We start from the raw sequence: 21,881 nt of genomic DNA on the forward strand, positions 1-21,881 counted from the left end.
TTGACATGATGTGGCTCCTGTACACATCAACTCATAACACCTGTGGTTACATGCACAAGACCTGTATAATATCCAGCCAGACATACTTCCAGTAAAATTTGGAGAGGGCCCCCTGAGGCCTAGACTTTGACAGAAGGTCTATTTCCAGTTAATGGTTTCTGGTTGAGGGAGAGTCACTCTTTTCTGGGGACATGGTTGCTAATGGGTTGCCCGTATACCAGTGGATGGCCTCATATATATACACATATGAGCAGCACTAATTTGACTCAGGGATTATTAACAACAACAACAACAAAAGGGGGAGCATTAAGTTGGGAGACAGGATTGGGAACACTAGTGGAAGTTGTAAGGTTGTAAGGAAGTAATGGTAGATGGGCATGACCAAAATAAACTGTACAAATGGATGAAATCTTCAAAGAATTTAAAAAATGATGACTTTCCCTTAGACCACAAAAGAATGTCCTTAGCATTGAAACTGCTGCATCAAAACAGCTTCAATAAAACATCATGCCCATCAACTATTAAAGCCTTATGTCTTCTAGCCATCTGTGTTCCAAAGGGCAACTGGGGTAGACAAAACAGAATTGTCAGCCACAGAGAAGCAGAACACTCAGTAAGCACTTCATCTAATAGCTTCTTGACACAGGGGATTGCCTTGGATGTTTCACTGGGTGACGTGGTATGATGTTTCTCACATGAGGGGCTCAGTCTGTGTGCAGGCCTGACTTTAGGTCAAGTTTGCCTGGAAGTAAAATGCTATAATCATCTGTGAAATATAGTCATTTTAATTTGAAAATCCTTTTAAATCTGGCCCTTGGGTCACTTTGAAGACATCAAGATAATAAACCTTTTTATAAAAACCAGGAAGTGTTCTTTTTCTTTGAATGTCCAGGAAGAAGAAAAGACACAGAATTATTTTTTCTGCAAAAATGGACTCAACTCTCTTGAAAAATCATCTTTCCAAGATACTAGCCCTGCCACAGGTCACACCCCATTGGCTCTTCTGTTTCCTTGGCCCATCTCAAAAGGGTAGGTATTCTGTGAGTTGCCACAAAGGTCAACCAGTAAGGAAGAAGAGCTCTGATTAGAAACCTGGTCTCAGGCTTTGTGCCTTTTTCTTTGTCCCTTAGACATTGTTTTTGTGGTCCCTATGAGATGGCTGTTGGAACCGGTTGGGCTCTAATCACTGGAACAATGTCAATTCTTCTAAGGGAGTCTAGTTGTGAAAACATTAGATGGATCTCATTAAAATATGATTTCATCCACAACATTTTGTATTTACATGGTATAGCAAGAACCATTTGTGTGTCTACAAAGTATTTTCAAATTCTTAGGTGATGGCAAGGAGCAGAGAGGGAGATGGTTTGATTCTCTCGCAGTTGCTTCTGATCCTGCCAATAATGTCATTGTGAATTTGGAAGATGTCCCATATTATGCAGAGCAGCTTCTCTCATTAACATCTCAGAGGGAGGAAGTGAAAATGATGGAATTTATTTCTAGTGTGTGACCTTGTTCTGTCTTGGAATTACTTTTAGTTAAGGATTTAGGATTGAACTACCACCAAAGTGAACCTGCTGTCTAGCTATCAACTGACTACATACTGAGCTGCCAGTGTGTGAATTCTTCACAAGTGCCGAGACCCATCAGTGGGCATTACTACCCAGTAACTGACAGTCTCGAGCCTTGCCATGAGTTAAGAGGAGAAAAGAGTGGAGTCACAACTCCTTTGAGAGCAAGGGCTATTCCTAATGAGAGGATCTGTGAATTAACCCTTGATTTTTTTTCCAGGACAAATATTATAAAAGGGTCATCTACTCGTCTTTTTGGATTTGAAAGAAAAGTATTGAGATATGATTTTTATGCTATAAACTTACCCCTGTAAAATGTACATTTCAGCATTTTCTAACACATTCAGTTATGCAACCCTTATGGTTAGCCAATTCAAGAAGAAATTCTGTACCTATTTGACAATTATCATTCCTCCTCCTCTACTTTGTCCCAGGCAACCAAAAGTCTGGATTTTGTTTGTATGGATTTGCTTATTCTGTAATTTCACATAATATGATCATATTGTATTTGTACTTTTATGGCTGTCTTCTTGTATTTTTCTTGCTGTTTTTTGAGATTTTTTTTGGTGTGGTTAAAGATGGGAAATAGGGGCCAAGCCAACCTTAGAGCAGCTGTTCAGACTTAGTTTCAGGGGAGCATGAGTGTCGTTCCTTATTCCTGACCAGAAGTAACGAACTTCCTACCTTGTTCATCTTTCTATGTTCTTCTCTTGATGGTTTTGAATTCACACTTGTTTGTGACTGACTTCTTGTTTCAATTTTTAAAAAAAATTATAACTTTTTATTGATTCTTTGTGGATTTCACATCATGCGTCCTGATCCCACTCATCTCCCTGTCCCTGCACATCTGCTCTCTGCCCTTGCAACCCCCCCAAAACAAAACAAGATTTAAAAGAAACAGCAAATATAATAAACAAACAAAAAAGGAGACAAATCTTATCATGAAAGCTGTAGTGTGACCCATTGAATCACACAGTTTACTCTTTAGTCCATTCAGCTTTACTTGCAAGTGTTTGTTGCCACGAGTCATTGGTCTGGCTTCTGCTACATTGCTGATACTGGGCTCTCACAGGGGGTCCTCTTGATATCATGTTGTCCTGTGTATGACTGACTTCTTAGAGCTTCCAACTCCAACGAATGCCATCTCAGACTAACTTCTCCCATGCTGTCTCTGTCTCTGACTACTATCAGATCTTGTCTTATATTTTAAAGCCACTGCTAACATATGAGTCGAAACTCAGGTGGGGCATGCCCATCTATTTTATCTATAGGCAATATTTCTGGTTTTGTAGTTCCAGTTCTGTGAACAAAATGATGGTTTGTGGCAATTTCTCAGCTATTCATAGAATTCTTCAAAGCTAAGGTTCCATTTGATCCTTTTTAAGAGTTTCTATAAGTTTCAACACCCCTTGGCATGTTAACTACTCCTAAATAGGTTCTATACCAAGTCTCCTCCATTTCCAACCAATGACAGGAGTCAAGTCCTATAAGTAATGAAAGAAATATTAACCAGTCACTGGAAAAGAAATGGTAAGATCTCTAGAGAAATTTTCATGTCATGTTGACATTTATCAAGTCCAAATTGCTCAAGGTACCAAGATATATTTTCTAGCCTCTTATTTTCTTTTCTCTTTCATTTTTAAGGGAAGGACAAAATAAATACCTTGAGAATAACTGAATTTTGAAAAAAATAGAAGCATGAGGGCTTTTATAAAGAATAAATCACTTCGAGTCATGCTTAATGAGTTTTCTAATGGAACTGTAAAATTAGAAGATGAGATGTGAGCAAGGGTACATTACATATTTGAATTCGTACAAAGTACTTGGTAGGGTGTCTTCTCTTTTTACTTATATAATTATCCTTATTAGTTTTACAAAACCAAAAGTGACCCAAGGCTAACCAAGATCAAAGGAGAAAAGAAGCAGTCATAATTGATGAGAAATAGCTGAACCTGAACATATTGGACCTGAAGAAAAAAAGCTCAGAAATCTGACAGCTGTTTTCATATTTGTGAACATCTTTCCAATAGAAGAAGGAAGTAATTTCTGTGATTCTTCAGATTCTAAAATTTGCTACTAATAAAGAGACACTGCATGAGGGCAGATTTAAGTTGATCTTAAAGAAGAAATTCTTTTTTCTTCTCTCTCTTCCTATCACAAATATGTCTAAAGCTGTAGTGGAATTTTCTTGAGAGGTATTTAACTTTCTGGTTACTGAAAACAATAAGGCAAATTATAAATGAAAAAGTGTCAGGCATGTACTGGACACAATGTTGTCATAGATTCTTCTAATAAACATTAAATTCACAAATCTGTGATATCACTTTTCTACTATTAAAATATGCACATACATATTTATGTACATGTATGTACCTATATATGTATACATTTTAACATGACAAGCAAATCCACAGGGAAATAAAGACTCAAACTGTCGTAGAAATGAATATATCTTTAAAGGTCTTCAGAAAATGTAATTTTGAAACACTTGTGTTACAGAAGCTTGTAAGTTTCACTTCTTTATTATCTTCCTTGAGACTGTGACTGGAAGAAAGCATTAAGAATCGTATTTGTAGACAAAAGCTACAGGAAACTGGGAAGGGGTACTATAGACTTAAATAACAAGAAATAATGTTTCTCTTTGTATATTTGAAACAACAACAATATCATTGAACTTTTGTTTCTGGTTCTGTTCAGTCAATGAATAATGACCAGGTCAGGGATGGGGATGACTGGCAACCAATGAAGTGAAGTGGTTATTGAGATCAGAGAAAAGAAAGCTTAGATAAAGATGGTTTGGATTGACTGGGGTAAGGTTGGAAGACTACCAGTCTTTGAATTGTCAAGTGGAATCTGAAATTACTCAATATAGTCAAGTGTGGAATAAAAGGATGGAAAAGTGGGAAATATAGGAAGTTATCCACTTGGGACAAGTCTTATGTCCTCACAAAATGTTATCAAACACTGAGCCAAGAATGATCCATATGTGGATCTCTGTATGAGACACATAAGCGAATATTTTAATAAAGTTGAATTCAATTTTACAGATAAGGAGGTAGAGGACAGTGATAGAAATATGATAGGATGGAAGGGTAGATTATTGAATCTACTTTTAAAGAGTAACAACTTGTTTAAAATGTCTTATATTGCAATAAATTTTAGTTATTACAAATTTAAAGGTAATTTTGGTATACTGTATGTGTATTTTACTCTTGTTTAAGGTATTATGTTTGTGCAGCTCATTTAAAATTATAATGTATAATTAGGAAATACAGATTAATAATTAGTCATCCATGATAATCAAACTTATAGTCATTAGTTAAGTTTTCTAGGTATACATCGATATATTTCAGTTAGGTAGGTCATCTTCAAACACTTCAAAGACCTACAGAATATGGCATTTAAAATGCTTTAAAAAGACTTTTCTGGACAGTGAAACACGTCTGCTCCTGGCAGCACCAATTACTTCAAGGAATATGATGGGCATCGAAGACACTCCATATGGAATTTGCTTTCTTTATGGCAAAAGTTAGCCATTTGAACAAAAAACTGCTTTTGCCTGGACTGCTTGACAGTATGTTCTATAAACTGGAAATACAGTACCCATAGGAAAATGACCACTGAATTTGCCAAAATAAGGTGAAATGGTCCTTCAGTTTCATTCTTCACAGAGGAGATTGCATGACATTCTACAGGACATAGGGAAAAGTGATTGAGAGACTAGGCCTATAGGCTAAAAATGGATGCTCCAACATTGCAGAGGAACTTTGGGTGACTGTCCAGGTAGACAGCTGTTTCTGTCATTTCCAGAATTTTGGAAGTTGCTTACAAAGCACTTCCTGTTTACTTAGGTAATATTTGATCCTTCTGGGGTCTTTGATGGAGTTGAAGACTAGATAGTTATATTATAGTTTTCCTTAGTTACAATGAAAGATAAATTAGATATGAAACTTTAGACTCACAACTCTAGGATAGATGATAGTATATTTTCTTTAATTTTTCCAAATACAAATAGACTAGATATTGTAACTGTAATTCTTGCTTAATAACTGTTTGTAATATATAATTTTAGTACATTAAAGCTAAAACTTTCCTTTTTGATTATATAGAAAAGGAGAAGTGCTGTGGAATATCTTTCTGTATGCTGTGAATATATGCTTTTCCCATTGGTTAATAAATAAACTGCTTTGGCTTATAGCAAGGCAGCTTAGAGGCAGGCAGGAAATTCAAGGAGAGAGACAGGAAAGAGAAAGGTGGGGTCTGGGGAAATGCCAGCCTGCTGCCCAAGGAACAACATGCCAGCAGACCAGTAAGACATGGAACATGTGGTGAAACAGAGATTAATAGAAATGGGTTAATTTAAGATATAAGAGCTAGCTAGAAAGAAGCCTGACCCATAGACCATACACTTTGTAAATAATATAAGCCTCTGTGTGTTTACTTCAGACCAAGTGGCTATAGGACACAGGTAGGAGAGGCTTTTTTCCAACCACAGGACCGGGCATGACCGGATAACCTTCCGGCTTTAGGACAAGAGTAAATTATATAATGTATAATCTGAAAGAATCATCATTTAGGAGGGTTCTCTGCCCTTTTCTGTAATAACCCATTCACAGCATTGCTCCTGCACTCACAACTTTGAATATAACAAACAAAATGATTGTATCAGTCTGTATTTCTAAGGAAACAAATTACTCAATGAGATAAAATAACTGAATTAGACTGACCATAACAACCACAACAAAACTGGTACAAAATGAAGTTTCTATTTAAACACAGTAGAATTCAATAAGTATTTTTGTTCTAAAGATAGGTAGGCCTGTAGGCCTCACTAAATAAATTTATTTCTTCCCAGAAAGTTTACATCATGGAAAGTTATAGCAAATATATAAAGCCACCAATTGTATGCAGATGATTTGATTTATATATATATATATATATATATATATATATATATATATATATATATGCTACTGATCAGTATAGATTTTTAAAAAAGTGGTGTTTTGTGAGACTCCTAATAGTGGGGAGTAGGTGTTTCTCTGATTCTTTTGTCTGATCTTGAGACTTTTTTCCTCCTGTTGGTTTGCCTTGGACTTATTTTCTTGTATCCTGTTTTGTTCTGTTTGGTGATTGTCTCTTGGAGGCCTGCTCTTTTCTGAAGAGGATATGGACCACAAGTGGATCTAGTGGAGAGATGAGGTGTGTATGTGTGTGGTGGGGGGGCTAGGAGTAGAGGGAAAGAAAATTATGGTTGGGATGTGTTATATGAGAGAAGAGAATCTATTTTTAACAAAAAGTGAATCTTATAAGAACTGCATTGGTTTCTGTGTAAATACGACATTTAATGTGTGCTGACATGAACTGATTTCATGGTTTTGGTTATAGTCAAATAGGGAGTTATTCCATATTATATACTTAACTATCCTGTTTCTATGATGGCCAACACTCTGAGGAGTGTTAGAATTGAGAAGTACACAAAAATCTGTCTCCTTGAACTTAATTTAGATGGAGCTATTAACCATGACTCTATGACATGGCTTCATTATAGAAATGGTTGCTGGCAGGCTGCTGGCAGCATGGAGGTTAAAGGAGGGGAAAATATGACCTGTTAAAATATGGGAAAATTTTGGGTGGGGTATTCTTTCTGTGGAGAGAGTACTTAGCTTGAAATAGGTTTTCTGAGAAATCTGAGTCAGACAAAAACTGTTAAGAAACCCTGAAGGATCATATCTCAGAAAAGCCAAATAGAGTGATAGGCTAAGTGAGAAAACTTGAGTGTGTGACTTCACATATGTGCATGCCTCTGTACTTGAAGGTGCATGACAAGGTGTTGTGGGGTGAATACAGGAATGAAGAGTAATTACAGGCTTTGGACAGTACTTTAAATGAGCAGAAATGAAACGTATTTTATGCCAATAGAAATCACTTTGTAATTTGAGGTCAAGTTATTTTAATTTATATGTGAAATGACTTTGTGTTGAAGGCCACAGGGTATTTTGTACTAAAATGTAAATTTGTGAATTGTTGAGAATCTTTAACTGTGAATTTCATCAATGAAAGGCAATTGTTCCACTGTAGGTAAATTTACACTCAATTTACAAAGGAAAGGACTGAATTCAGTAAGGGTTTCCTTCTATTAATATATTTTTTGTTTTGTTTTTATAGACTTTACTACCTTTCCTTTAATGAGGAAGCCATGTAGGTATTACATATGTGGGCTTTTATGGGGTTAACTAGACTAGCTCAGTAAGACCAGGACTTTTTACTACCTGACAGCCTATATGTTGAATGAATCGCTCAGTGCTTCCATTCATGTTTGGCATCATGTTGATAGAACACCCCTAGGATTATGAAAACATATGTAGGATGTTGTATAAATAGCTTTCAAATCCAGGTATGCACCTAACTTAGATTTCTTGTTGACTTTCTACTGACGCCTAAAGAGATATACTACTAGAAATGACAAATCTCCATGAGGTCTGACATTGTGAGGCCCATGAATACTTGATTAGGTTAGGGTGGTATGAATTAGTGCCCCTCTAGACATTTTTGGATGTGCTTTGTCTTTACAAAGTCTTAACTTCATAGTCTATTTTTTATTAGCCAAGGGATTTAGCAGCTTTCTTCCATATGACAGCATTTGCAATTATAATTAAGAAATGTATTAAAACTAGAGTGAATTAATGTGGAAAATGGATGGTGGCTTGGGACTACATTTCCCAAACTAGGTGTGAAAGAATAACTCAGTTTGAGAAAAGGGAGGCGGATTCCAAAGCAAGAATAAAAATGTGAAAACATTCGAGGAATGCCCATGTAAAGTCAAGCTTTCATCATAGTGAACGTAAGTGATGAATGAAAATGATGCAAAGCATCTCAATAGTCCTATGTACAGTCCATCACTTCATGATGTGTTGGCTCTGTCAGTCACTATTTTTGATGTCACTGAGGGGATGCCCGAAGCAAAAATTATTGTATGAAATATTCAAAAGATGACAACAAAATCCTTTGGAATCTAGAAATTTTAGCCTCGATTTCCAGAGTCATGTGTTATGGATAAATCTTCCATAACTGGTTAGAAGGAAAGCCTTGCCAATTTCCTCAGGGATGAAGCAGCAGTTTTAATCCCTGATGGGACAGGAATGGATGCTGTCTTTTTCGTGAACTCCAGAGGACATATAGTTTGTCTTATAGCCACAGAAAGGGAAGTAATAAGCTGTTTAAGCCATGGTTGATTTAGTTGTAATATTTATGTAACTTCAGGATATAGCAGAGCAAAAAGGTATGAATTCTTTACAAAAGGTATTAACATTCTTTATACTCTCAAGAAAATACTTAGAACAGAGGAAGAAAATCTAAAGATGGATGCTTTAATCATCACTGAATTGCTCTTTCAATGATAGAAAGTGTCTTCTTACTTCCTTGTGATGCCATGAGAAAACAGACTTCAATGTTCTTCTATATTAAATGACTTCAAAAGACTGAAAAGCCCTTTTAAATCTGGTGATACTGCTACCAGCAACAATGGAACAGGTAGCTTTTATTAGCTTGACAGTGGCCAGTACTAAGTAACTTATGTCAGCACTTGGAAGTACTGAGATCCACTTAATAGCCATGCAGACAGGGGGAGCCTCACGTTCAGGAATGGCAATACTTCCAGACTCTTCAATTACTGATTAAAGGTTCCTTTAAACAGTTGAAGTGGGCTTGTGACCATTACTCCTATGCCTTCACATTTTGAAAATTATGTTTTTAAATAATATTTTCACTATTTAAAACAGTTTTTGAATTTAAATATATTTTGGGGTTTTTAATTGAAATAGAATTACATCATTTTCCCTCTTCCCTTTGTCCAGCTCTTCCCTGCTGCCGTCCCTGGAACCCCTCTTATATTCCCTTCCACTCTCAAGCTAACAGCCTCTGTCATATATATACATACACACACATATGTATACATATATACATATATATTATATTGTATATAGTGTGTATGCATATATGTGTATATTATAGTGTATATAGTACATATGTGTTCATGTATGTCTATGCATACATATATGCAATACAACTTTCTGAGTCCTTTTTTTTATTTGTGTGCATGTGGTTTGGGGGTAACAGGACAACAAATAGGGGAGAGATTCCCCCATAATCAGTTAGTGCTTTAACATGGGAAAGTGCATTTTATGCTTTTGTTGGCAATTATTTTTCTCTTCACGTGATCTTATTCTGTTTTTTTTTCCTTTATCAGTCAAGCAAATACAGAGATAAGAAGAAACTTACCTTAATTCCAAAATGCTAACAGAATTTCCCGAAGGAAATATTCGCCTTACAAAATTGAAGTCACCAACATACACACTACCATCAGGGCCAGAAGCTAAAGCAACAGGTGCAAAGAGTTTGTTGTTGTGGGCTGGGCCATTGCAGTTAGTGCAGGCTACACTCCTTTGGTGTCCATTACCCATTATGGTGGATATGACTGGAGGCTGCTGGGAAATGAACATGTTTTCCCCATTTCCTTTATGTATGATTCCTAGACACAATCAAGAAAGAGAACAGGAATTAGAAAAGTATTTGCCAAAAGTGAAGTTTTCTCTCAGAGTTCAAAACAGAAGGGAGCTTTGGCCTAACAGGAGAATCTGAGGGTGAATTGCATTACTATTAATTTTGTTCAAGTGTATAGACATGGCACTTTTCCCCAGTTTGTCTTTCTGTGAAGTAAGGAAATGCAAAGAGTCTCATGTCTTCCCTAATACTCCATCCAGGCAGAATTAGTCATGCTCTTTGGCATGTGCCCATTTCCCATAGCTCTATTGTAACACTTACCACATTGTGTGACACAGTTTTCCTCACTTTTCTGTCTTCCCCATTGTAACATGAATGAACTCCTTGAAGGCATATCTTCTGTCTTACTCCTTTCTGTATTTTTAGTGCCAATCCCCATGGCCAAGTCTTTATAAGTGCTCAGTAAATGCTGAAAATAGGCTTTGTGTCTCTTGTAGTTTCCTATTCCAAATTTCAACGATTTTGCAAACCTGCTGTGCCTGGGCAGAAAATCCAAGCAACAAGCACTGCTGTGCTAAATGGCACACACAAGTCAGTCCAGAATGAGCCAGGGCAGGTAAAACATCCATGTTGTGAGAAGGCATGCCAATGTGTCAGACCGAAGTAACTGACAGCATATGAATGAATACAGTTATATTGTCTGCCCTTCTTTATCCTCCCTTGTTTCTTGCTATCTATCTCCTCACACTATCTCATATTCTCCCTAAATGCTTCCTGAAATGTCTTCCTCAGTTCTCTTCCAACTTTCAGCTCTACAAAAGAAACTATTGATCATTCTGAGATAGGAATATTGCTGGTAAAAATAAACAACAACATAAAATATGCATGCCAAGGCACCGATATATACTTATAGATGGTCTTCCAGGAACTAGAAATTCCATCCATCATATGGTTTTTGGATTTCAAATTTAAGTATTTTTTATGTTCCCCCTCAGAATGATTGCACACAGCTTTTCTACACATGATTTGCAAGAGTAGCTATAAGTTTATACTCCAGCAAATTGATCTTTTATTACAAGAGTATGAGATAACTTTAGGGTCACTACTTACTTATTACTCTGTTGATAACTATATTAGCCCATAAGGACATTTTTTTATGATTTAGAATAACTAATTCAATATGACTAATAGGCCTGAATTTCATTTCCCTCTCAAAACATTTAAGTGTGATCAATACTTCAATTTTAATGAAATGGGAAGAAGTGGAGGAAACTGGAGTGACAGTTATACAACATCATTGAAAAGAAACTGCCTGATGTCTGTTCATTAGACATCAGAAAATGCCCAATATCTGGCCGATGAGAGTATGATACATTCTTTAGTAATTGAGGAAACCACTGTTTAGCATGTCAGTACTTCAGCAATTCACGGTAGGGTATACTATTCAAAAATCTTTCCAATTATTGGCTTGGAAATACCAGATTTGCTATTAACATCTATTTTCACAGGTAGATCTCCATTTTTTATATCAATATAATGGTATAGTTAACAACTGCCCTTAAAATGACATGTTATTACCAGGCTCCTGGCAATTTAAAAACTAAAGATGGCTATTCTAACCCATTCTTCTAAGCCTGCAATTCCACAACTCCCCTTTTCGATTAGAAAGCCCAGTACTCCATCAAAAAAGAAGAATGATTAAAGGAAATAAAACATAAGGCAATGTACTTTCTGATTACATCTCTACAATTGATGTCTTGCTTTCATGCAAGGTACTAAAGTGCCCATGTACTGAAATTACCATTTCTGTTAAAAGCTGAAGCAATCAGAACACAAATGGGCAAACCCCTTTTGTATTGCCCTGGAAAAATAGATCATTCTGAAGGGTGTTTTTGTTGTTTCAAGAATCTGTTTAACCTTCTATTACACAGAACCAGGCCATACCATCTAGCAACAATGATTTAACACCAATTCTTCTGCAAGAGGTTGCTCTGAAAATATTTTGTTTATGTTTCTGGAAATCTTGATCAATTACTGCTGCTTCTTTGCCGGTTTATTCTGCCATGAAGCGCATTTTGAAACAGGACAACATATACTATTTATATGAAGGCCAACTTCTTGCTAAGGATTAGGTGTCTTGTATATACTCAACAATGATATCTCACTGAATGGGATGCCAGAAACCCACGTTTCCCTTTTCTCTGCTACAACGTGAGAGCCAAGTTTGCACTGTAATAAAGTAAGCACATTTTATAACATACTATTCCTACCTTTCTGCTACCTTGCTCAAAAGTTCTTCTGAAGCTTATAAACAAGTTCAAAATAAAATTCCCCCTGGAAGCCAGTGGGTGGTGCTTTATGCTGATTTCAAAGAAGAAACCATTTTTCAGACTTATGACCAACAAGGGACGCAATACATATTTCTCTTACTATTTGACTGAGAGGGTATAAACACAAAGTGGGGGACATGCCAGCATGATCAATGGCAGTTTACATCTTCTCCCAGTAAAACCATTTGTCGTCAAACTACTGGCCTATCTGGGAGTCTAAGGAAATTTGCTATTTCAGATAGATAACAATGTACAATTAGTACCCTGGACTGTTCTAATACTGTTTAACAATTAGTTCCTAGGAAACACTAGAGGATGTTAGAAAGATTAATCTCTGTAATGAATAAGAATTTTAAAGAATTAAAAGGAATGAATATGCACTCTGTAATCATCAAAGGGTGTATTTGGAGGAAACAATGTTGAAAAACATGCATTTCTAGTGTTTTTATCACAGTGATAGTAGAAACTGTGTATGTCCATCAGGGTGAATATTTAGAAACATTTTTCCACAAGCAATGCTAATTGTCAGGTAAATATAGTGATGGTAACTGAAATGACAAATGGTCTGAATACAGTGCCTATTGGAAACTACCCACTGCATAATGATTTGGGAGCTAGAGTAAAACTGAGAATAGAATGGCAGCAGACATCCAATCTAATTATAGATGTCTTTTTAACCAGTGAGAGGAAATTGCAGGAAGATAGATTCTTGTTTCTAATCTACTATCTGTCTCAGATCAAAAAGGCTGGGTGCCTAAAGAGTTAGGCTTTTTCATGAGAGAAGTGGAATGGAGGAATTCAGAATGACATTGTTCCTGCCTTAATCAGTCAGAAAAGACCATCTGACCTGAGGGGGAAGAGCATTGCTTTCTAAATTGGTGTTCCCAACCCTGCTCCCTTACATTTATCATTCTTTCTTCTAAAACTGTCTTTGTGGGTGGGATTTTGACCTCAGAAACACCTTAAGACAGGCGTTTGCATTCAAGGTCAAACTGAAAGGCATCGGTAAAGCTGGCTTCAGATCTATTTCCTGGCAAGTGGGACCAGTTCTTGGTGAGAAACACAATGCTTCCACAAATGAGATGCTAAATGTGCAAATGCCCCTTGTGGGGTGAGAAGCTATCCAAAATAGTAAGGTTTCCTTCTCAGAATAAAATGATGAGAAAGGTAGAAACCGAAAGCAGATTTAGTGAGGCTTCAGGTAATGTAAGAGATATTTTTGTTGTGAGAAAATATCCCAAATGTGGGTTTTGGTGATCACAGGACAAGTACAAATTTACTAAGCATCATTTAAGTGTGCACTTCAAATGGGTAAGTTTTATGGTGTATAAATTATACTTCAATAAAACAGTTCAAAATTCTCAGAAGTAACTTCATACCTAATTACCTAAAAAGTAATTATGGGTGAATTAGAGATGTAAGGAATGTGTGGTTCCCAGAGCCAGCTTTCTGAATAGCTCCTCTCTGTTTCAGAGTCTGTGTGAAGCAAATGATAAGAAGATACAAAACCCGGAGCGCACAGCTGGGGGCTGGTTCCATTGAGGTCATTTCCCAGTTGGTGCTTAATGTCAATGACAGGCGTTTGAAAGAGACAATCCATATACGCCAATAAAAGTGAGTGGAAAAGTAACGGCTGCTTTAAATGTCAAACTCTTTCAAATCAAAACAACAACAACAGCAAAAAAAACTCTAATAATTTAATAAGTGGCATCTGCCCTTTCATTTTTGTATTCTGAAAACTGTGGCTCTCCTTTTGACTACTGAAAAAAAGTTGACATTTTATGTCTGTGCTTGAAGCTTTACTGTTAAAACAAACAAACAAACAAATTTGAAATAGAACTTAGCATCTTCCTTCAAGGGGGAAGGGGAGGTACATTGGTGACATACAGCCATGGACTTGTTCCCCTCTGTCTCACAATGGGGCTAGGAGAGGGTTTGCCATTCCATTGGTAGAGCAAATCTGGCTATCTTTGCTTATCAAAATTTCTGCATGGCTGTTTTTCACTATGTGTATGAATGAAATAAGATCATGGGCAGAATTATAACATGGAGCTCTTGGTTTCACAAAATAACTCAGATTTATTCCATAAATGTAGGGTGGATAGAACGGTGGCTGAACTAATGACACCTTCATTTTTGTTTTTTGAAAATGCACCCTGAAGTATATAAACCAGTCCAGGTTCTTAGAAACAGCCTCTTTTGACAAAAAGCAATACTGTTTTTGTGGTGAAAAGTTACAAGTAGAAGATGTTTGCGGAAAATCAGGATGAAAATTCTAAGGACCAGTTTCTAAGCTGAATGCAAAAGTAAGTGGAGGAGTTGGAATGAAGCTGTCATGGCCAGAGTAGAACAACCAGCATGAACTCAAGGGATACATGTGATCCTTTCTCATGACTGATTTTCTTATTGACTCAAGGATTCAACTACAAACTAAAGAGAAGTGATAACAGTTAGTGAGAGTATTCTGATTCTGAAATGCTACAACGAACTCAGCATCAAATTATAGTACCCATATGCAGATGTATTAACTTGGACATCTCTAAGTGTTATCCTTGTAGGTGACTTCTCTTACACTTGACAAAATTTTCAACAACAAATGTGTATTAAGCAGTATTAGGAAACTGGTATCAATACAAGTTTTTTTAAAAGTAGCTCACCACTTTGAGGATTAAAAATATGATGTTTATTCAAGGACCAGCCTCCTAGGTTAGATGCATCCATCTCAAAGCCCTGTAAAACGACTGTCCTTTGTTCCCAGAGAATAATGTCAGGGCACATCTCATATTCATATCCCACAGACACTGCAAAAAAAAGAGTTAATAGCATGTTAGATAATTGTAGAGTATTTACTCCATGTTCACACTGGTTGATAATTATGTGGTTGTTGTATTTGATATTGATTTCTGATTTGGGGTGAAATTTAATAACAAATGCCTTTCATTTGGTATAGTCTAGAACTGTACTTAGAATAGGTATTGGTTACTCCCAAATGACCAATTAGTGAATGCTGGGTACATTTGTGAAGCATTAAGTGAATGGAAGCTGTTGTACATAGGTAACATATACACATGAACATTCAACTTCATTCTGGGCTTTCTGATTAGATTCTGCTCTGTAAACCTGAAGAGAGATGCTCTCTTAGAATTAAGTGCACACAGTGTAATTCCTCTCAGTGCTTTTATGGGAGAAGTATAGGATAAAGCTGGTTTCTCACTTCTCTAGAGTATAAAATGCATCCAGGACACGGACTTTGGAGTACCAAATCACTTATGTAACACTTAAATATGTATGAAACTAATAAAATTGGTTTAGTCAATTCATATATTTTCTGTACCAACAGCCTTTACTTTACTGTGATGTCTGAGTTTGCTTAGAGTGCTGCAACTGTAAATTATACTTTGTGTATACTATGCTTTTGTTTCTGCATATAGTGTACCAATGGGACATCACCCAAGAATTTGGCTTCAACTCCTATGCTCCTATGAAGCACAGATGTTGTGCATTAAATGTAGAACTCTAGTATGCCTCTAAAATGGGAAGTGCAGAATGTGGTATCTTGGATGTCTCTGTCCTACTGAAATATGTATAGCCCAAACATACCAAGTCATAGTCATTTTCTCAGTTGGTGAACCTGCTTACCTGTCAGTACCCCAGATTTCTGTCTTATGAATTTCAAAATGCTTTCTATCTTCAAAATGTTCTAAGCCTGGCTTAGAGAACTGACTCATTACACTGCAAATCCCAAAGGTGCTCTTGCCTCTCTGGCAGCTTAAAATAGACCCAGTTGGTCTGTCTTCTAATACTGCTTTCTGGTACCAGTCTCTACCAGATCTTTAGATGTCCTTGGAGAGCTCATTTCCTCCTTTGCTGTTCGTTTATGAACTGGTAAAGAAAACAGGTGCTTAAGCAATGTCAACATAATGGGTCAAAAATGAAAAATGAAAACAAACTATTTTGGGTTACTGGCATTATTATATGATCAGAAAAATAATTAAACTGATTTGCTTGTGTATGTGTATGTAAAAGTCCATATGCAGGTAAGTCAAAATATTCCTAAGATTATGAGTATACTACTTTCTCTAGTTTTATAAATGTATGGCCAATTTGAAGTTGAAAGTTACATTTCTTCTGGACCCTCAAGCCAATAATGCTCAGGAGTAAGAAATCACAATAGTTCTCACTGGGTGTAGCTTATGATTAGAAGGGTCATACAGTTGACATTAAGTTTGCTGTTATTGTTTTGAAATCCTTAATAGTTTTAGGGAAGGAGTGTGTATTTTCATTTTTGTTTCACTGGGCCTTACAAATTGTATAACCAGTTCAGATGTCACTACAGTTCTATCAGCTATCAGCTGGTGAAGACTCATGGGAACTTATTTTTTTTTTTTTTGGTTTGGATACATGTTTGTGTATGTTTGCATGTGTGTGGAGTCTAGAGGTTGACATCTAGTGTGCCTTTATCAGTAGCTCTCTACCTTATTGTTTTTAAATTTTAAATTTTAATCAATTCTTTGTTTGTTTGTGTGTACATGTACCTGTTCCAGATGTGCATGTGGATGTTAGAGGACAGCATATGTGAGTCAGCTCTCTCTTTCCGACATGTGGTTTCCAATCCTCTAACCCAGATCATCAGGCTTGCCTATAAAGTACCATTACCAGCTGAGCCATCTTGTTGGCCCGACCCTTATTTTTGATGATGGGAGCAGTCTATTGGTGAATGAGAGCTCGTCAGTTCAGCAAGACTGGCTGACTAGATAACCCAGTGATCCTCTTTTTCATGCCTTCTCAGTTCTGGGATTACAAATGCATGCTATCACAACTGGCTTTTCTATGGGTTTGGGGGACTGAAGTCAGGCCTCCTTGCCCTTTATCTATGAGCCATCTCCCCATTTCTGCAAACTCATTTTTAATTTTAGTCTCTACTAGGCAACATTATCAAGAGAGATCAGTGGACAAGGACAATTACCAGTCATAAAATGAAAGTAATCTCGAAATGGAAATTGTTAGAGGCTTCTCTGTCTAATGCTGTTCTCTGAAGATGAGAGTGAATAGGATCTCTCAGCTAAAAGAAATCTCAAAGGTAATCCCTGTTGTACTCATGTCATTAATCAATGCAGTCTACAATCTTCCTGATATCTCATCATAGCTGTTCTGCTGGCTAAAATCACTCAAAACAGTTGATTTTAGGCCAAGAGAGGAAAAACTTTGACTTTCATATCTGCCATTAAGTAAATTTTGGGTCTCAGGCAAATTCTTCTTCATCTCCAAGTTGGGAGAAGGGCAGTAAAATTGGTCCTTCTGCTATTATGGGTTATGAAGTATTTACTTGTGACTCTTGTGAACAATTTCATGGATAGTCTTCCTAGAAAAGTGAAAATATACACAAAATTTTGTGTACCAACCTAGGAGGTTTGTTGTCTTGCTGTCCAAATAATACTTCTGGATTGAAGACACATGTATTAAATAATTATTTTTACTTCCCCTTTATCATTAACTCTATATGATTCTATATTACACTCCTTTTACATGGTGTTTGGTAAGTTCAAGTTTAGGATTAAACCAACAAGCCAAATAGTGCAATGTATCTCATGTTGGAAAGATCAGGTGGTTAGAAAACACATTAAAGAACATATTGCTGTGTAGAATGACATGATTTCTGCTTCTTTTGCCAATGTTTAAAGTCTTGATTAATAAATAATCACAACACCAGTAATTACCAGTTCCTTCAACGCCATCATCTCATTCCCCATAGTATGCCTGGCAATTATGGGATCTGCCTTCTGTACATTGGAAGCCTGGTAAGCTCCTGTAGAATCCTTTTTCCGGAAGGTGATTGTGTAGTTTTGCAAATAAATAGTGTGCCTTGGTGACCTCTGATGATGGTGTGGAGCCTGCTTTTTCCCTCTTAGTAACAGTTAAAGATCATCCAAACTCGGCAGCAGGAAATGCTTACATAAAGCATCAATTAAATAGTTCTCAATGCAATGTTAATGAGACACACATACTCTTTTCACCTCCTTCTATCTGCTCTGTGAATTGCTCTCCAGTCCGCAACAAAAAAGTGCATTGGCTGCAAACCCCACAATTATATTACTTTTTTCTCCCCAGTCACAGCAAATAGCAACAAGGCAACTACTTAATAAGTTCCCTCTAATTTTTATTAGATTTACTTTCTCCTGAGAAAGCTCTATGAGCTAATAAAGTTATAATTTATACTTAAGACTTGTCCAAAATTCCAACTGACTTTAATGAGAATGGCTGTGGGTTGGTGTATTTTTGTGTGCAACTCCTTACTCAGAGTAACAAGGCAAGGTTTCTTTCTGACAGCAGCCCACTTTAGCTTAATCCTGGAACTTAGAATTGGCTTCTGAGAAGGAAAAGTTTCTCTCCATGATGCTGAACTGCTCTCCAAATGCAAGGGGACTGGCAAATGTAATAGCAGCCCAATCTTCAACTTCTTCTCATGGAAGCAGACTGCAATGCACTAAAGCCCTAGTGTTTTGTATAATTAAATACAGCAAAAGGAGAGTTATATTGGATCCAGTGCTAAAAATGCTAAGCCTTGACACAACATTCTGCTCAATACCATGACAGCTGCCATGCTAAGTAAGCAGAGTGGACCATGACCAGTTTCTGGCCTGTTCCCTATAGCATTTGATCATTAACACAGCATTGTATAAGTCACAGATTCAGCCTGTGGCACTCTGGAGCAGAGCTAGAAAAACTAGTATAATAAGAAAGCAAACAATAATTCAACAGTATTGCAGACTGTAGAAGTGGTTTAGACTGGCAGTGAGTAGGGATAGGTAGGCAAACAGTCATGGGCTATACTGCACAGGGGCTGGCACAGTGCCTCATGATGGTGTAAATATATTGAAAAGGCAATTGGGAAAAAGTCAATATGGAAGAATACGTTCTTTGAGTCATGTGGCATACTCCTTTGTGACAACCTTAATTCCACCTAGAGTTCTGTCTTTTTGTATTTTTTGTTTCAGAATCTATGCAGAGATAACAAGTGAATATTTGTTAAGCACGAGTCACTACTTTTTGCAGAGGGCTGTGTCTTCTGATCACAGGTGCATATCTCTGACTTCATTGTTAGTCTTCCTGCAAATCTTACACTGGCATATTAAGAAGACTGAATGCAAAAAACTAGCTTGTTCTCTCTGAGGGTTTTGAAAAGAACACCCTCTTAATGTTTATTTTACTTATGTGGGAAGCATTATTATTATTATTTTTTACCACATGTGGACTATAAGAAGGCTAAGGGGCCACACTGTCCATGACATCCAGTTTAATGACTATATCATTCATCTATAATGACTAGAATAAGGGATTGACATTAAGTAGCCAAGGTAAAAATACAATGTAACAAAGCTGCTGTGTAAAATATGACAAGATTAAGCAGAAGATTTTCAATAGCTTCAGGCCAAGGCTTCAGAATTCATAATGCTTGCATTTATGAAAGTAATATATAATTAAAAGTGGTCTGATAGTCAGTAGAAAAATTTGTGTTACTTCATGAACTCAGCATGCATCTAGAAATAATTTGAAGACATTTAAAGAATAACTGAGAAAATGAAAATTTTTTTCTTCAAAAGAAGCCATTCAATAGAACAATAAATATTTTCCATTACATCTATATTAATGCAAAACCAGAAAATGACAGAAAACAAAATACCTGAAGAACCAAAGAAGGCCATAATGACAGATCAAAATTATGTTGATAATATGTTATCTATTGTAAACAAGTGAGTGCTCTCACAGGTGTATCTTTTCCTATTCTTGAGTAATTTATCATAGGATAGCTTGGCATCAGAGGTTCCTTGGTTTGACATGCTGCCTGATTGCCTGAAATACTTTGTTTATCTATAATTCCTAGTTTATTAGGACTGTCTACATCAGGTGGTGGGTTTTGTATTGAGTGACTTTTCAGCATTTATGGAAATAGTCATATAGTTTTCAACTTTAATCTATGATAGTGAGTTATAGCAATAGATTCCCCAATGTTGAACCACCACTGTGGTCCTGAATTAAATCCAACCTGATCATGATACAGTATCCCTTTTGCCAGTCACTGGATTTGACCTGAGCAGCACTAATACTTTACTTAGTATATGTACCCTAAACATTCACAAGAAAGGGTTATGCAAGATAATATTAAGAGATATGTAGTTGGACAGTTAGAAAAAAGGCATCTAGGAGTGTGAATAGCTATTCAAATGTTTCATATGAGTCTGTCTACTGAAATCCAATGTTGTAAGATTGTTTTCTGGGTGATTTGTTCAAGTCTAGTTGCATAAAGACCAGAAAGATGCTCTGGGATCATATACAAATTTCTGAGTACCTTTGTGTGCCTTTGTACTTCTTTTACTTTGGAGCCATATCATTCCACTACACAGGCAAGGCTAAGGGGTCACTTTTGACTTTATTCATTTGTTTGTTCAATCATTCAACAAATATGTAATATTTATTGAGTACCTCTTATTGACAGGAACTGTATGGGGGGCACTTGGGATATGAGGATGAATAAAACAGAATAAGACAGAATTCCTCCTGGCTCAGCTTATATTCTAGTGAAAGAAAAAATATGAAAGAAAAATTAACAGCACACTCACACACATACATACGTTTTGGTAAAGGTTACAAAGAAGAAAATGTGTAATATTAGGAATGATTCTAACAAGGGAATTTATGTTGGATGGGAAAGACAAAGAGAAGAGGTTTACCTAACGAGCCTTCCCTCCCTTGTGGGAGACACATTTTAAGACCTTTTACTGGATGCCTGAGACTGTGGATAGTATTAAACCTCTATGCTGATATTTTTGTCTATGTGCCCTGCAGCATTGTCACACAGTAGTCAGAGTTAATCTATCCTTCCATGTTTCATGCTGTGGTGTCTCCTTCACACAACTATTCTTGTGCTTTGGAGTCATTAAGTAAATTAAGCGTTAACTGAACACAAGCACTTCAATAGCTTGGCAGTTGGTTTGATAACTGACACTACTATGGGATACTAATAGGCCATTAGCATATATACTATGGATATGCTGGACAAAGAGATAATTCTTTCCTTGCTTTTGAGATTATTATTGCTATGTGTTCATGCTCCCCCCCTCTCTCTCTGTGTGTGAGTGTGTGTGTGTGTGTGTGTGTGTGTGTGTGTGTGTGTGTGTGTGCATGTGCCATATTGAACACAGGGAGGTTAGAGGACAACTTTGTGGAGTCATCTCTTTCCTTTTCCCTCTGCATGGGTTCTAAGGTTAGAACTCAGGTCATCAGACTTGCATGTCAAGTAGTTTACTTAGCTGAGCCATCTCACTGGCCTGAAATTATTCTTGTCTCGGCAAGATGGAATGGTGAGAGATATCATTATGCTGCTCAGAATGGCATGCAGCCTAAAACTGCATGGAGTATTTATTTCTAGAAAATTTCATTTAATATTTTCAGACTTCAGTTCACTGAGTAACTGAAACCAAGA

At 36.7% G+C, this 21,881-nt stretch overlaps 1 protein-coding gene across 4 annotated transcripts in view; it reads right to left on the reverse strand.

Annotated features, from left to right (window-relative positions):
• Positions 1-21,881, reverse strand: part of Tenm1 (teneurin transmembrane protein 1) — an 829,897-nt gene that overhangs the window by 104,455 nt on the left and 703,561 nt on the right. For all 4 annotated transcript variants that reach the window (XM_028881639.1, XM_028881638.2, XM_028881636.2 and 1 more), the window contains 2 exons: positions 15,058-15,201; positions 9,849-10,098 (listed from right to left, as the gene is read on the reverse strand). In XM_028881639.1, the coding sequence (XP_028737472.1) occupies positions 9,849-10,098; positions 15,058-15,201 (394 nt within the window). The remainder of the gene's footprint in view (positions 1-9,848; positions 10,099-15,057; positions 15,202-21,881) is intronic.

The sequence above is a fragment of the Peromyscus leucopus genome, chromosome X (assembly GCF_004664715.2).
Source record: "Peromyscus leucopus breed LL Stock chromosome X, UCI_PerLeu_2.1, whole genome shotgun sequence".
Classification (NCBI taxonomy): Eukaryota; Metazoa; Chordata; class Mammalia; order Rodentia; family Cricetidae; genus Peromyscus; species Peromyscus leucopus.